Raw genomic sequence first — 17,730 nt, forward strand, 5'->3', positions numbered from 1 at the left:
TATAACACTATGTTCTTGTACTTGAATTTTTTTTTATCGTATTTAGAACATAAACAAATACGGATACCACTGCAGCCAAGTACTCTGCTTCTATTGGTCGCACGGAGCAACGTAAAGGGAAGAGCTAATCCGTACGGGTCCGTTTTCGTCTGCGTGCTATTGTAGAAACTCTCTTCCGTGAGATCCGTCGCCGTTTATGTGATCCGTCTCAGTTTCCGTGTCATTTTAGAATGGACCTAAAGGTAGTCAGTCAAATTTAAAAGCTTTATTTTTGTCCACAACAAAACACGTAATCTTTATACACTTAAACTATGAAAAAGAATAATATTACCATTAAAAATTTATAAGTAAAAAAAATCGTCATTTTATCAGACTTACAATACAAAGTGTGGGTGTTTATCATTTTAATTAAATAACTAAAATACCCATTCATAACACTCTCAGCAAATTAAAAAAAAATATCAAAATGGCAAGAATGTTTACGACTACTTCGAAAATTCTTTTTACGGGTCAAACCCGCCTACAGATCCAATCAAAGGTATTTGTGGGCCGTTTCACAAAAGTCGATAAAAAATAGGGGCCAAATAGATTCATTTTTGAACCTAGATAAAGCTTTTAACGTATATTTTTTATCCGAATTATGTGGCGTTTCGCCGACAGTTAAAATAATAATTGGTTACTGAAATAACAAATGAAGTGTGTGTGAATAAATATATTGTTACAAGTGGAGAAACCAGGTCCCGAAAAGATAGCCCAATTAATAATTAATTTCAATTTTATTTATTAACTAAAAATACTTTATTCCTTAAATCACAAAAACCTTAAGTCCATTTACAAATCAACCGCACCTTCGTAAGGACATCTTTTTTACTCTTTACACTGGAGCTCGGTGTGACTGTCGCTATCTTTCCTGTTCGTCTCGGTCCCAACACTGCCTCACACTACTCACTCGTCCGCGGACACACAACACCGTGCCAGATGCTCCGGTCCCCGATGATCCAATCTTTGTGTACGAAGCCCGTCGCTCGTCGCCCGCTATCGCTCGCCAAGGGACCGCTCACCCTCTTCACGTCACTCCTTCGCAGGTAGGCCTCGCCGTTTGAACACGTCTCAGCCCCGCGCTAAAAAGGTCTCGCAGCCCTCCGAAGTGTCGCGTCGACTTAACACCCGAAGTTTCGAGAATAATGGCGTCCGTAGTTAAGTAACTTCACGCGGACGGGGCTCTGAGGTCGTGCCGAACGCCCGAAGAGGGACATACAGGCGCCGCTCTAATAGGTTTACCATGTAGCGGGGTGAAGAACGTTACATGTGTCCACTAGGTGGGGCCTCCCCTGTTGGTCGGCGGGCTTGGTTACGACTGGCCTGCCTCTTTGTTTCGTCTCTAGCATCCTCGTAACAGTATTAAAGCCAAGCGTATTTTTATGCATTCAGGCCGTAAGGGACGATGAGGGGTGATAAGAATGGACTATTGAAGAAATGAACGGGCTGGGGAAGGGGAGTATTACGAGAAAACCCAACGTCTTGTGGCAACGTTTGCTAAATTCTAAATTTACCAATTATGAAAAATCCGGGTTTCACCTCACCGAGAATCTAAACCGTTTCGCTTTGGCGGGAGGCGCGTTTTGATCACTCGAACGATGGCCTTATAAACGAGCACCTGACCTCTGGAGCTTCATAACGTGAAAATTCAGCAGATCAATATAAGGAATATCTGATGCAGTGCTGCCAATTTCCAGGCACAAACATCAGTAATCACATCCATGCATACAATTCAACACGCGCCAAACAAGCGCTAAACGGCGATATCTTCTCCTTCGACGCGGCTACAACCCAGAAGCTAAGCAGCACCAGACAATGGCCTCGAAAGCCTGCGATCTTTACAAACGCTATTAAGTTTACGTTGAATACTAACTCTACAAAAAAGCTAACACCACTTGTATTCAGTAACTAGATAAACCATCCATCAAGTATTTTAAAAAATTACATAGGGATGGAAACCCCTTAGTAATTCAAAAGCAAAAATAATTTTCACGATTCATACTTATTTTAAGCACTTCATAAAATATTTACTTTCTTTATCACAATAGATAAGACTATATGAGCGATGTTTATGGTACGAAACAACGATTTTGAGCAGTCCTTAAGTTTGTATGTTTTTTACATAACACTACGTAGTTACGTAACTGGACATAAGTAATAATTCCTGAAAATCCATAATATTTGGTAGTACCTACTGCAGGCAATGGCGAACATCTGGGGTGGAGGGATAGGAAGAATTACGTTTATCTTTCCAGTTTCAGTTACAATTTTACAAGCGCAAGCGGCCAGTCACCCTAAATGAGGGACTCTCAACCGGCTCCAATTTGTTTCGAATGCAAATGCAAGTTGTTCCAAGTAAAGTTCACGTGCATGCGATTGTAATGAAAAATAAAATCTCAACTTAAATATATTGCGGTAAGAAATACGATCTGAACTGATGATTTAGAATAGTAGAACCAAATGAATACTTAAATATAAGAAGAAAAAAGGTTTTCTGCGGTGCAGAATTTCGTTGAATTAGGAAGGGGGGGGGGGGCACAAGAAATTCTGAGACCTAACTTAAAAAAAAAGAGCAGCTTTCTACTCAGAAAATAACGTTCAATTTCTGTGTTTAGTTTTCTTTTTACAGTCGCTCATTTGCAGAAAGGAGAGGCTTTCGCCGAGTTTCGCGCGGAGAATACAGGAAGAGAAGAAAGTACAAAAGTTTTGTAATTTTTTTTTCTCCATCCCCGCGGCATGGTGACGGGTTGGGTGAAGGGGGGGCGGAAGGGCGAACGCTCTCACCGGCATATAACGAACGACCTTCTCTTCACAGCCGCGAGACCTCCCACAATTCATAACACAATTTATAATTATTTTTTTTTCTTTTCGTCTCATCTCCCTGCCCACGACGTGGACTCGGAGCTCCGTGAGCGGACGAGCGTAAGTGAGAGTTCACGTTAATTATTTTCCCCCCCTTCGCAACTGTGCTTCCTGCTGCCTTTCAAGAGTGCACCGCGTCACGGGCATAACTACGGGAGCGGCCCAGCACGCGAACGGAACTCAATAAATCGATTTATTCAAACGATCGGGTAGAATCATCACGGTGCGACTTCCAGAAAAAGTGTACGTAGTTTTCCGCTCCGTGGTCCCTAGACCTTAACACCACCGGCAACTTTATGACGTGTAAACGTCTTAGCTCTCGGTACACGGCATTTAATAGGAATAATTTCGTAAAAATGGAACGGAAGTCGATGAACGGAAATGTAACACAAAGATGGCAGACCCATGTGTAGCAACATAAACCCGTATAGAGTCACTTTCGTAAACATTAGTGTGCATACCAAACTTACTGGCATGCCAAATGAAACTTTATGATAGCGAAACTACCCTTGAATACATTTGGCAGACTGAAATAGCCATAGAAAAAAGGAATCTCAAGTTTTAAAATACTAAGAAAACTGGCTGAACATAATAAATATTCTCATTTTAGTAGAATATAAAAGGGCCTACTACTACCGGAGTCGGAGTATGGTGCGTGGTGCCGACCGCCATCTTGTATTGTGACTTCACGGTGGCCATCTTAGCCTTTGACCTTGACCTTTAACGTGTAACATTTATTTTTGATGTGAAATATCTGATCTCTCGACATATGGCATGTGGTAGGAGTCATTTAGTAATTGGAAAAGAAGTCGCATGAAACGAAAATGTGTAACCACAGTGCGGCCAGCTGTGGCGGATGGCGTGAATAAAAGTTCACAACGACAAAGGGAAACTTTATAGGATAAACTGTTTAGTGAATATTATCAATATGGGCAGTATTTTAATAAAATTCCATGTCAAAAGTTAGGTCTGAAACCGGGGGCTAGTATTTTTTAAGTAATTTTTGTTTTATCGGAGTCGTTTCACTATATAGTTTAAAACTTCGGTCTGCGAATCGAAAGATTTAATAGTCGAAGTAGCTGCTCCGGTAACGAATTCTAGCGGTGGGCGCGGAAACTACGCGTGATTCGCGTCAAGAAATGTAGTTTAAAACACAATTTACGGAATAATTTTTTTCACGCTCAGCATTTTTTCAAAGTATTATAAGTGTATTTGCAACATAAGAACACATTAATTTGCTTGTTACTGAGGTAAGATGTTACACATCTCTGGCAAGTATTGAAAGATTAGCTCACTTTTTTTTAAAGAGATAAATTGCTTGAATGAAAGTAGTTTCAGATATTCGATAAACGGTGTTATAAAAATTGATCATCAAATAAGGAAAAATTGTAAATGTGTTTTTAATGTATTTTTTTTGCCACGTAATCACCTGCAACGAGTTTTCGACGTAGTACTGAATCAGTCGGTATCGCGAAACATCCGCGGTGATTGAAATCAAACATCATCATCGACGTGGGAAATCAATAAATGAACCCTCACGAGAACAGCATGGAGCCAAGAAGGCATTGGCGTGACGTGTCTGTGATTGTAGGCGCCATTATGGAAATACTCGCTTTATATATATATTATTGTTTGCAAGAATGCATTTAGCCCTTTGTTAGAAATCACTGACTTTCCAACGAAGAATGCACAGTTAATTGGATCTCCGTGGAAACTACACTTTGTTGCAACCTCCAGAGTTGCGCGGCCCATTGAAAACAAAGTAAATTTAAAAAGGGGAGTTGAAGAAGATATTTTGCTTTGGACTGAACAAGTTATTGAAGGTTGTGTTTACACCCCAAGGATGATTTTGCACGTTTATGTTGAAAGAAAGAAAACACTTTATCAAGGAATGTACGAAGATCCCTGAATAATTAAAAAAAAAGTGTTCTTTTTAAAAATTATGACCGCCGTTTCAGAATAATACTTAATGAAAATAAGCTGACCCTTCTTGGCATTCGCCTTACCTTTAGTAGATATAATTTAGACGGAGGATATGTGATACGCCACAGCGGCTCAAACTCTAAGCCCATAGCCTGAACAACTCTTCCAAGCGAAATGCGGGTCGCTTCAACGTTTTTCCCCTTCAAGTCGGCCTGAAGACACGTGGACAGTCTCTCACAGATGAATTATGATTCGTCGTACACACAGGAGTTTACCACAGCCTGCGAGGACTTAGAACGGGAAGTGACATGGGCTGCCAAGTTGGATGTGCGCTGTCTTCACCAGTCCCCCTAACATACCTGTAAACTAATTTTATTTGGGAGTTTGTCTATGTAGGCAATACTGTGAGTGCGTCTCAGGTCGAAGCATTACATGCCTAATCATGCAGGGTTTCTTCTGTGTAGGAGGGGATTGGATAGCCATGGCAGCAATTGATACTGTGAATAACTCCTCTATCTTAACTGTAGACAGTAATTAGTTAATTCGGGCCCAGGTGAACCTGCGTGGACACATGTGGGGTGCCGAAGTCACGCACTAAGTAAGCAAGTTTGATTACAGGAAAAAAGAGGTGGGAGCTTTTTGTCCGCATTGGTTTTGGGCTGTGCTGGATTTCGTCGTTTCCTACCCGGCTGCCAGCCAGCCAGGCCCAAACATCACGTAACCCGATTACTTCCCAGACCTTTTGTTGCTCAATCTCATCGGCTAGAAACCACCTGTCCGTCTGGGAAGATCATTTATCGCCGGAAGTGCTAAGGGATACTGAAAACAGACCAGAGGTTCTTTCCTTATCGGAACCAACCAGACAAATCGCTCCACCAACTAAGAACGGCCATGCACCGCCACCCGCCGAATTAAGAAAGAGCTGTCAATCCTCCTGGTGTCTAGGCCTGGTGATGTTTCCTGTGTTGAGTCAACCTACCCTGCAGGCTACACTCCTGGCGATGCCCTTCTGTCAATTCCTTTAAGTTTCAGCTTTGCAACCGTACTTCACTCGGAACTCAAAAGTATTATTTACAAATTTTTGTTTGTTGTTTGTATGTTTGTTTCGGCAATAATCTAAAAATACTTTAGGTATTTTGATGAAACCTTTTGTTTATTAGTTAAGACGTAATTACACTAGACCGTCGCCTCCGTCCGTTGGTCATCCGTCCTCCAGTCTCGTGACCGCAACCAATCGGATGGCCTGAAAAATTATATCAGTCGCTCCGTCAAAAGCCTGATGATATCTATGGTTTTAGTTGTGGCAGTCAATTGTTACCAGAACGCAGGCCTGTGGTGTTTGTATTGGTCGTTCAGATGTTTCGTGTGATAACACTGCGGTTCTTAAAACTCACGTCGAAACAAGTTAATTACAACTGAATTTTTCCGAGCAAGTGCTAATACAATACGTACATAAATAGCAAACAAGCAGCAATTATTTGAGAAAATATTCTGACGGATGGATGAAGCGAAGTTTATAAATCGATTTATCGATTTGGCTAGATGTAAAGAGTGACGGGCGGAGGAATGCCGGACGGTGGCGAAGGGGGATTAGGTCCCGCCATCTTGGAGTTTACAAATTTTTTTCTAAAATTCTAATTTGATATTTTTTCCCAAATTTTTGCATGTCAAGGCATGGATCGTACATCTCAGACCACACATCCACCATACAGGCGAGGGAATGACTTATTATATAACGCGGGCGACTACAAATGTCACGATGACGACACCAACGTGTGGCCAAAGCAGTTACGTGCTGTGTAAAACCACAACAAAAAAAAGAAAGAGCTAGCAGAGAAGCTTCATCGCAAGCGGCACCTCGATGCTCGAAACGTCGAGATGGCGAGGCCCGAGTGAGCCGGAAGGGAATCCTTCTTTTCACAGACGAGAGAGCCAAATGCCCGATCGTGCATCTTCAGTTTTTTTGTTCATTGCAAAATAAATATGGCGGTGTTGATAAAGGGATACGAATGGTCAATTAGGTTAGGTTAGCTACATTATAAATACTTCAAAAAAATCGTGGACGGTTTAATTGTTAGGATAGCTACATTTAAAGATACCGAAAAAAAAAAATGAACTTCGGGGAACTTCGGGTTTTGGCTCTCTCGTCTGTGAAAAGAAGGCTTCCCGCGCCCTGAGGAGGGGTGGATGGAGGAAGGGGGAAGGGGCGGGGAGCTCACCCTTGGCCACGTCGCGCGGGCCCTTCCTCAGGGTCAGCAGCTCGCCGTCCTCGCGCCGCCACATGATGCGCGGCGGCGGGCGGCCCTCGGCCCGGCAGCGCAGGGTCGCGTTGTCCCCCTCGCGCAGCGTCGCGTCGCTGCTCGACTCGGCGTCCACGATGCCGGGCGGCACTGTCGGCACCAACCACGTGACCCCCGCTCCTCCCGAGCCCACCGGAGATCCCTCTGGGAAAAATGGCCAGGGCCGCAACTAGGGGGGAAGGGGGCAAGCGGGGCATACGCCCCGGGCGCAAAGCTGTGGGGGCGCCGAAATCGCTTGCATTGTAATTCCTTCCTACTACAACTGGTAACTGGTAAAAAGTTTTTTTTTAACTTGTGTGCGAGGAATGTCTAATCTGATTTACGATATAACGTTTCAACATAGCACCATTTTTCCGTGGGAGGGCCCCCGGATCCCCCGCTTTATTGGTGTGGTATGTCCAAAAAAGAAGGGGGGGGGGAGGGCGGCGCATGAATCCATTCATGCCCCGGGTGCCAGAGATTCTAGTTGCGGCCCTGACCATGGCTCACAGTTCTGCAATTACACTATGGCTAGATTATCTTTTTATCCATTAAGAAAAAATAAACTCACGAGAAAAAAATAAAGGTTTTTTATTGACAGTTTTAGTTTACTACATATCCACTTCACTCACCCGCTTAATAGCCGTTCAGTCCTGAGAACCTTTTTTGTAACGATGCTACAGTCACACCTTTTTTAACACCTCTCCATGAAGTTCTCCGCCTGGGAATTAAACTACGCGGCTTCTCGCAGTGCAGACGAGTGAAGCGGGAAGCCCGCACACAGGGGAATTTTTTTTGTAGCAAGCCTATGGCATCTTTGAGAGTCGCACTCCTGGCAGGCATGGCTTCTCGCCGGCGCGGCGACCACAGGTGACAAGGCCACACGCACTTACTTGAACCTGCCACTCTAATGTTAAATTAAATTAAATATATATTTTTGACCTGAAATTATATATATATATATATATATATATATATATATATATATATATATATATATCTATCATCGAGCAAGGGTTGAACAAAAAACAGGAATCAATCGAACGAATCAGTGAATTAATATTTGATTTTTTTTGAGAATTTTTAGATTTTTCCAGAATTTCTATAGGTACCTATTAATAATTACGAATTTACTAGATGGTGGGTAAGATAGGATCAACAGCTTATTGGTTGGTGGATGATGAATCTAAGCAGTTTTTATGGTTTTTCACAATGTTTCATTAAATAAGTTTTTTCTCTAAAACAATATATTTTTTTTTTGTATTTACCAAGGATCTAACCAAGGACAGGAATCGATTGAATAAATCAGAAGCTGGTAGATGAGGAAGTTTAAGCCGATTTTAGGATTTTTCACCATATTTTATTAAATTAATTTTATTTGCCTAAAATCAATTTTTTTGCATCGATTAAGTATCGAAAAAGCGATGGAAATCAATTTAATAAATGAGTAAATAAATAAGTGATTTTGTGATGAACTTTTGAATTTTTTTTATGAATTTATAGCTTAATAATTACGGATTTTCAAAATAATGGATTCCAAGATGGCGGACGTGGAGTCATCTAAAATTGCCGCCGACCTCCTGATCATAGGCAACGAGCGGTGGAAATGCCGACATATAGCCTATACCTCACGATTGGCAAACCACCACCAGCAAGCTACCACTAAGCTGTAGACCAATAAGAAATACATTGTCCCACCTTCGGAATATTTCATCTACTCATACGTAATAGAAGAAAAAATATGAAGTAACATTTGTTTCAACGTGTATTATGTTATTTACTGGGTATATATAATTTTTTTTTTAGTTTACGATTTTTAAGTTGTCTTAAACCATACTTCATGTTTCCATATAAAATCTTATTAAAATTACATCACATGTTAATAAAGAAGCTCGCTATAAAAGAAACCTTTTAAAGGAGGTGACTGTCAGGAGATAATGCGATATTGATTATCAGGAGGTAGGTAAAAGCTTTTAGATGAAAGGGATATTACCACTTGGGGCTGTTATTATCATCTCTTCTTTGTCAAACTTTTTATGAACACTGAGATTAAAAACCTCCGTACGTCCATCGCAAAAGTTATGTTCCGTCAAGTACAAAACGATTTAATCATAAACGCAAACTTAATTTTTTTTAAATTTAATGGCGATAATTTTTCAAATTAAAAATTTAGTGGTAAATATTAAAAATATTTAAAAAATGGAAAAAAAATATAATCAGTTTTACTTTAAACATGCAATGGAGGTAAGTGTTACATTTTATAAACAAATTGCATTTTGAGTCTGACATCAACTCTTTTCACTTGTAAACTTTAGCACAGTGCACAAAAAGGCATATAAAATGTGTTTCTCATCGGGTTCAGCTGCCTGTGTAAAATGACGTTAAACTTGCTGCTTTGTTTATCTCGATTTCATCTGTTCGTTAACTGACTATTTTTTATGGCGACAATTCTGGGTCGCATACCATTCATCACTTCTTTGGTCGTAGATGTGTGATTGGCTAAAAAGATCTTCAGGAGATGAAACTAAAGTATGGCCCAACTGCTGAATTTTCATTGACACGAAATTACTCCACTGTATGGTTTTATGTTCATGTGACTAAACGAATCAAACATAAGTGAACCGCCAGTATTATTACGGAAAATTACATTAAATGCATTATTGGATACGTGAAATATGAGAGGGCATTTATATAACTAGCCGTGTGCCCGATGGGAAAGTATTTGATCCTCATTTTTGATGAATTACCTAACACACTGATACAACTGAGTTTTATTTACAAAGCCTGAACACAAATCTCCATATTTATGACTTCAAAAAATGAAAAAATTCCATACACATTTTCAACATTTCTTTCTTAATGCTCACCTACGTTACATAAGTTACTCCTCTGCAAAATTTCATGCTTATAGATCCACCGGTTTAAGGTGTACGTTGTCTGTCATTCAGACAGTGTTAGAGTTTTATTAAGAAGATAAATAAATACTAAACAAATAAACATGCTAGTAAATTCCCAGATGGTTTCATTCCCAAGGTTTACGAATCTTGAATATGATGGAACACGAGTTCAAAAATCAGTAGCTTGAACCACTTTGATATAAGTTCCATACGGAAGTGTGATAACGAGAATAATTAATATTTATAAAATGGATGGTTTGGTAAAGAAAATTTTCTAGAGAAAAAAAAATTGAATGTTGCTGCTTTGAGAAAAATTATTTGAAGGAACCAAAATTATGTACATGTTTTCCTCTCAGATTGATAATTTAGATATAGCAATTAGTTGGTTTGGAGGTACCTTATAACTGTTCCTGGAAATGATATAAACTATAGTATAGAATACCGGTGGCTAAATTCACTCTTTTCTTATTTTTGAAACTAATCCGATTATTAGATTTTTTACAAAAAAATATTTTAATGTCGCATTATGCTGAAGGATAATCAATAAATACAAAAAATGTGATATTTGCTGAAGAAACAGTAACCATTCTCTTAAGCAGGTATAATAATTAGAAAAACTAAAAAAAAAAAAAAAATAGAATTCCATGAAACATTTTATATGCGAGGTTATAAATTTATATAATATTATTCAGTATTTATGTGAGATTATCATGGCTTCGGAACAGTGTATGTGAAAAACTTGTTATACATGCATGCTAACAAAGACGGCTTGCACACAACAGTACATGTGATAATTTTGTTTATTTCGTTGAGTGGGTCCTAGTGAACGATACCAGTTGATCATCGCTGGTATAGAATGTCTTTCGTATGGATCATTGTGTTTCTGGTTCTGAAGTTTGGTTAGTGCTAAGAGGTAAAGCTATTATTTTCTTCAGTTATTCCAGATCAGAATAACTACGTATGCATGAACTATAGGGGTGATACAGGTATGCGCGGGTCACCCTTCAAGTCTAACAGGTGACACTATTGCAGTTTACACAAGAATGCCGAAGTATAGCGCGCGGGCGAGGCTGTGCAGGACCGAATTTCCGTGGCAAACATTTACTGTTCCTGCAAGCACGTGGCACAGCCTTTGACTAATCAGTATCAAGGATTCGTGCCGGAAAATAAAACGGTGGCGCGGATTTTTTTTTTTGGACGTGTAAAAATCTTAGCTCTTGGTCTACGGAATTTAGTAGGAGTACTTTCGCGAAAATGGAACGGAAGTGTACGAACGGAAATGCGTCGCAAAGATGGCGGACCCACGTGTAGCAATATAAACCCGTATATAGTCACTTTCGTAAACATTAGGGGACATACCAAACGTATTGGTGGGTCAAATGAAACTACCCTGAAAAATATTTGGTGAAATAAAATAGTCATAGCAAAAATTAACTACAACTTTTAAAATACATAATATAACTGGTATTACACGCATTATAATACACATTCTTCTTCTAAATTCTTAAAAGGCTTAGCAGTGCAGTGATAGGGCGCGCGTTTGAATACTTTGAGGGGCGAGGCTCGAATCTCGTCACTGGAAAGTAGTTTTTGCTTTTTTTGTATAACATTATAATATAATACTACTGTTTGATCAGATCAAAAATGTTCATTATTTGTTTGTAGGAAGTATTTACAGGCTGATTTAAATTGTTTAAGCAAATATAAGTATTATTTTAATATGTGTTTTAAATTTTTTCATGTTAATATTATAGTAATTATAAAAAAGTATAACTTTTTAAGTTTCAGAAACTTTAAAGTATTAACTGTTTAGTGAATCAACAAGATGAGCAGTATTTTAATAAAATTCCTTGTCGAAAATCAGGTCCAAAGCCCAGGGTTTTATCGGAGCCACTGCTAATAGCTAAAAATTTCCAATGGTTTCGGGCTGCTAATTGCTAACTGCGTTTGACAGTAGTAAGCAACGTTTACTATTTTAGCAGCCAGTTCTAGCGGCGGTCGCACAAAGTTTGTGTGATTCACATCCAGAAATTTTGGTATTTGATTAGCGGCTATTTTTATTTATCAGTTAATTTATCACGATCGGCATTATTTAAAAGAAATTCTAGGCTAAATATCGTGTCCAAGTTTCGTATTATAAGTTTATTTACAACATGAAAAACATGAAAACGCACGAGTTTGCTCGTTAACGAGGTTTGATGTTTACACATAACTGGTGAGTACTGTAAGACGCACTCATTTAATAAATCAGGGGGTTGTAATCTGGGTGCTGCAATTAAAACCATCCATTACCAGAATACTAGCCCCACCTGTGATGTTTGGGTACTTTCTCTGCACATAATTCTCAGCGTCAAAGAGCATCGGCAGAAACCTAGGGTCTGGAAACAAAAACAAATTGGTCGTACCCCCTTTCCCTATTATCTAATGTACACACAAGAAGTCCGTCACTGTGCCCATAACTGTAAACGTGATCTGTGGAAAGTTTACAACACTGTAAACGTTTTTGTAAATGGAACAAAAATATTCATGTCAAATTGCATATATTTATAGATTTGTACATTTGCATGAAAACAACTGTATTACTACAAAATCGTGTTCGCAGTAATACTGGGTTCGGATTCTTACCCGGCCATTTACGATTTGTGTTGTCCAAGTATCTCCAATAGTTATAAAGTTATTTGTAAACCGTTCCCTGAATACTTTCCAGTATTAACTGTACTACTGTACATATTTAAAAATCATAATAAAACAAAATAAATTATAATCAATGAATATTCTAATACCTTTTAAATGGTTTAAAATAAATATTTTTGAATGAAACATCAATAAAAGTATAAAATTAAACGGCAATTTTCGTAAGCCGATAGACGTATTCCATATATGCAAAAAAAAATTAACCATAGCCATGAGTTGTTTACAATAATATCTTTCTTGCAGTATTAAATAATTATTGGCAACTGGTAAAAGTACAGGATTTTTTTTTGTCTGTGTGTGAATTCTGTTAAAAAATAGACTTGTCATGATCGCCCTACAAGTGTAAACACAAGCATAAAAAAAAATCTCGAAACCCAACCGGGGACCCCCTGGTGCCCTGGCCCCAGAAATGTTGTCCCCCGCCCCCTCTTCTTGACGGCCCTGCTCAGTGTGCGTACTACCAAAAGTGAAAAGTAAAAAGTTTAAAGTGAAAAGTGAAAAGTGATAAGTGAAAAGTTAAAAGTGGAAAGTGAGAAGTGGCGGTGGTTCCGGACAGTGGCGGAGGACTCGGGACTCACCGTGCACGTCGACGCAGCCGACCTGCTTCTTCATGACGCTGGTGTTGATCTGGCACATGTAGCAGCCGCGGTCCGCCTCCTTCACCTGGCGGAGGTGCAGCCTCCAGGTGTGGTCGCCGTCGCGCGACACGCTCACCCGCGAGTTGTGCGTCACCACCTTGTTGTGCAGCGTCAGGATGGTCTGGTCCTCCGCCTTCAGCCAGCCCACCTGCACGGTCACCGCCCCGTTGATCGCGCGTCATCGTGTCTACATTTTAGCTCTCGGCGTACCGCTTTGGTGGCTGTTAATTCCTCGAGAAAAATGGACTGGAAGCTGATGAACAAGAAGGTGACACACATGCAGCAACTTGAACCCGGATATAGTAACCTTCGTAAACATTAGGGGACATACCAAACGTATTGGTGTGCCAAACGAGACATTATGATAGTGAAACTACGCTGGAATAAATGTGGTAAAATATAATAGTCATTATAAAAAATAATACCATGTTTTAAAACATTTTAATGAACATTCTCCTACCAAATTACCAAAAGCTTACTAGCACAGCGGTAGAGCGCGCGCTTTTTAACCTCAAAGGACGTGGTTCAAATATCGTCCTTGGAAGTTTTTTGATTTTTTTAATAATATTATAATATAATAACGCGGAATCAGCTCAATAATGTTGTTTGTTTACAGGAAGTATCTACAGACTGATTTCAGTCATTTAAGCTCAAACACTTGATGTCGCTGGGGCTGGGTGGTAGAGGGGTTCGAGCCTCGTGGCCTCTGGGATGACCTTGATCTTACCCTGGCGGCCTTCTTGGATCCGCCATATTGGATACGCCATCTTGGATACACCATCTTTAAATCGAGCGCCCCACTCATGATGGAATTTTCGTCTCTGTCGCCATATTAATTTTTTTCTGTTCCGCTGAGGCCGCCATATTGGATACCATCGACATAATAGCTATGGTAGGTAATGGAACATCGACGTTATGTGATGAGACAGAGCGACGCTGGCGCTCTCTATGAACAAACAGCAGAAACAAAGTCGATGGTATCCAATATGGCGGCTTCCAGCGGAACAGAAAAAATAAATATGGCGACAGAGACGAAAATTTCATCATAATGGGTGGGGAACAGGATTTAAATATGGCGGATCCAAGATGGCGGATCCAATATGGCCGCCGGGTCAAGGTCAAGGTCAAATTTCAAGGTCAAGGTCATCCAAGATGGCCGCCGTGACGTCAGAGATGGTCGTGACGTCACATTCAGAGATGTGGCTCGGCACCAGGCACCGGACCCTGGACCCTGGCGCCAGAGCCCCCAAACTATACTACTCATCTTAAAAATTTTAAGCTGTCTGTTTTGCTTAAAAAATATCGTTTTAATGAGTTTATATTTTTTAATATGCTGGGAGAGGACCCTCTATTCTTTGACAAGACACCCAGAGCCATCGGTTAGGATACCAGGTAACCCCCCCCCCCTCCGCCTTCAAGAGTTTTAGGACAGTCATTGTTCCTACCCCCTTCCCCTCCTTGGGGTCTCCGGCGGCTCATGCGGGTTCGATTCGATCCTACTAACCGGGCATCACTCATAATTCATGAGCACCGATTCGGTAGGCCTACCCAATTGTGTCAGCATGCACAATAATTTCGACGGGTCGTGCGTAACAGTGTGACGTAAAACAATGCCAGCTTTTATTTGGCTGTTAGGGATATTATGATTTTCAAAAATTTCCGAACACCGATCTCAGTGCGTACAATCTTAGCGGGCACCACTGCATTATCATTTACGTTTCAAGTAGTGAGAAAAAGGTAGCTTGGTGTGATGTGTGATTAATAATTTCCTACGACGTACTTAACTCATTCATTTGGAAAATATAGACAATGAAATAAGAAAAAAAAAAACAACAAAATACTTCAACAAATCAAAGTGAGAAACATCCTTAGGCTCTAACTTGACCGTAAACTCTACTCTGGAGTGTTGATTTTATGACCCAGCACAGAAACTACTACCATGGACGTTATTAGCGTCACTGCTGGCAGTCACTGCCAAACATAGCGGTCGGTAGTTCCAGTAACATAGTACCTTAAGTGTGAATGACTTTTCACAATCATACATGTATCCATGGTACACGTTAAAAATTTGGGTAAAAAAGCAGAACATGTCGAAGAGGTCGAAATGTCCACGATCATGTAACCAGAAATGCTTCTGATGATTGCTAGGTACACTGGATTCGTGTTACGTAAATTGCCGTATCGGTAAGATACGTACGGCGTGTTGTGTACCGTGCACACGATCGCCTATCACTGCATTCCTCACGACACGACAGGGATCCAGTGAATCCCATCGCACACTTGAAGGCTCTAGCAATAAACATAAACATTTACTGACGCAAGTTCATTGATATCTTTACCTACTCTACATGCCCTGTGCCTGTGCCAAATTTTTTTGACTTTATTTGGTAAATAAGCTGTAATAACACAAATTATGCTAAAAAAAACCCTTATAATATTATTGAGTTTGAACAAACATTAGATCAAATATAGTTAACAATTTTTGGTTCTCTAAGTCATTACGAACGGAACGTTATCTTTTAAGAATTTCTTAAACTAAAAGTTGCAGTCCAATATATATATAGGCCTATATATATATAAATAAACGCGAAACATTAAAAAACCCATATTATAACACTAAGTATATGTATATATATGGTTTTGCTTAAAAGACAGAAATCAGTTTGTAAATACTTCTTACAAACAAACCTTAACCTTACTGAATTGGTTTTACATTTAAGATTTAACAGTAAAAATTTAATCGCGAACTTTTTTTAATAAACATGGCGTTGAATATATTTAGGCTAACAATTTGTTGTGTTTCTACAACATGACGAATGTTGCGCCATCTCAAAATTGTAATGCGTATATTTTAAGTAATTTCTTTTTAAGACTACAAATTATAACATTAATTATTAAAGCATAGTTGTACTATTAAAAAGTTTAGTTTGGCACACCGATATGCTTAGTTCATCGCCCAATGTTCTCAAAAGTTAATACAAACAGATGAAACACGTGGCTCCGCCATCTTTTCGAGATTACTGTGACTTCTACAGATGGCAGCACAGTGTTGACACGTTTCCGTTCCAATCTACTTCCATTCCATTCACGAAATTACTCGTACCAAAAGCCGTATCACTAGAGCCAAGATGTTTACACATAAAAAACAAGAGACAAGTGTACAAGGTGTACGCATGAAGGACATGCATACTGCAAGTATACTACATGGGTACTGCATGGATGCTGCGTGAAGACGCTCTTTGTCCAGAAGATGATCTGCGCCATGCTTGCGCGGGGCAACCAAACATCGGGTGAAGTGCAGCATTTGGATTGTGGAAGAAATATATATATGTTTATATGTATATCTGTATTTATATGCAGCGACCTTGCTTAACGACGAAAAATATAATAAATATTTTAAACCATCATCAGACGCCGTAAAGCCTCACTTGCTCAATGTTTTAGGAGTTGAGGTATGGCGATGGCGGGGTGAAAAGTGACTTCAATTCAAGCGTGTTACCACAATGCTGGGGGGAGGGGGAGATTTATAGCTTCTCCCGAGCCTGATTTTTCTATCGATTTTTTGATAGTACATCCTATACGTTTAGTTAAATTAAATAAATAATTAAATATTTGTGTTGCGTGGGGGGGGGTTGGGGGGGGGGGGTAAAGTGGTTTTATCACATTATCCCCTTCTCCCCGTCCGAAATGAAATTCTGCTTACACTCGTGAAATAATAAAACCGTTAAGGTTTAGTGTTTGGCGCCATGAATAAGTAAATATTCCCAGGCCAATCGCTGACTTATTTAACGTCACGTCTCGAAACTGCAGATTTTTCTCCCGGGAAGCGTCCCTGGAGCCGCCTATGCCTCAACAACTAAGCGCCAGGTTCCAACTCCGAGCCAGGTCGAGGACCTTGTAGTTGCCGAGATGAGCGACGGAGCAGGTGAGCACCGCCTCCCTCCCCAGCGGCACGGTCACGTTCCTGATTGGCTGGCTGAAGTCGGGGGGGTCCCCGCCGGCCGCGGAAAGGTAGGGCTGGCCTGGAGCCGCGGACTTCAAGTCCACGACGGCGTCTGCAACACAAGCCAGTCCGCCAGTCCGCCTTTCTGTTCATCGCAGTCTTTCGGCCAGGTCTAAGGCAAAAAAAAAAGGTTGTCTGTAAAGTTGGTTTACGGACGATAGTTTAACGTGACAACGTCATAACAAAACATTGATGAAATGATTGCATACTTTTATGAATAAAATTGAATAATTTTTATTGAATTATCACTATTTTGTGTGGATACATAGGAGTGAAATGAAATCTACAATTTAATCGATAAATTGACTTTTAAATGCACTCATTAATTCAAATATGTTCATTAATTTAACGAAGAGATTATTTTAACTATAACTTTTATACATGTTTGCTATTTA

General features: G+C 40.0%; 1 protein-coding gene across 1 annotated transcript in view; it reads right to left on the reverse strand.

The window, feature by feature from the left end:
* The window catches only part of LOC134535395 (lachesin-like), a 69,844-nt gene that overhangs the window by 20,270 nt on the left and 31,844 nt on the right, over positions 1-17,730 (reverse strand). The window contains exons 2-4 of the mRNA XM_063374472.1: positions 17,227-17,387; positions 13,273-13,480; positions 7,044-7,214 (exon numbers count right to left, since the gene is read on the reverse strand). Coding sequence (XP_063230542.1) covers positions 7,044-7,214; positions 13,273-13,480; positions 17,227-17,387 — 540 coding nt within the window. The remainder of the gene's footprint in view (positions 1-7,043; positions 7,215-13,272; positions 13,481-17,226; positions 17,388-17,730) is intronic.

This window comes from Bacillus rossius, chromosome 1 (assembly GCF_032445375.1).
Source record: "Bacillus rossius redtenbacheri isolate Brsri chromosome 1, Brsri_v3, whole genome shotgun sequence".
Taxonomy (NCBI): Eukaryota; Metazoa; Arthropoda; class Insecta; order Phasmatodea; family Bacillidae; genus Bacillus; species Bacillus rossius.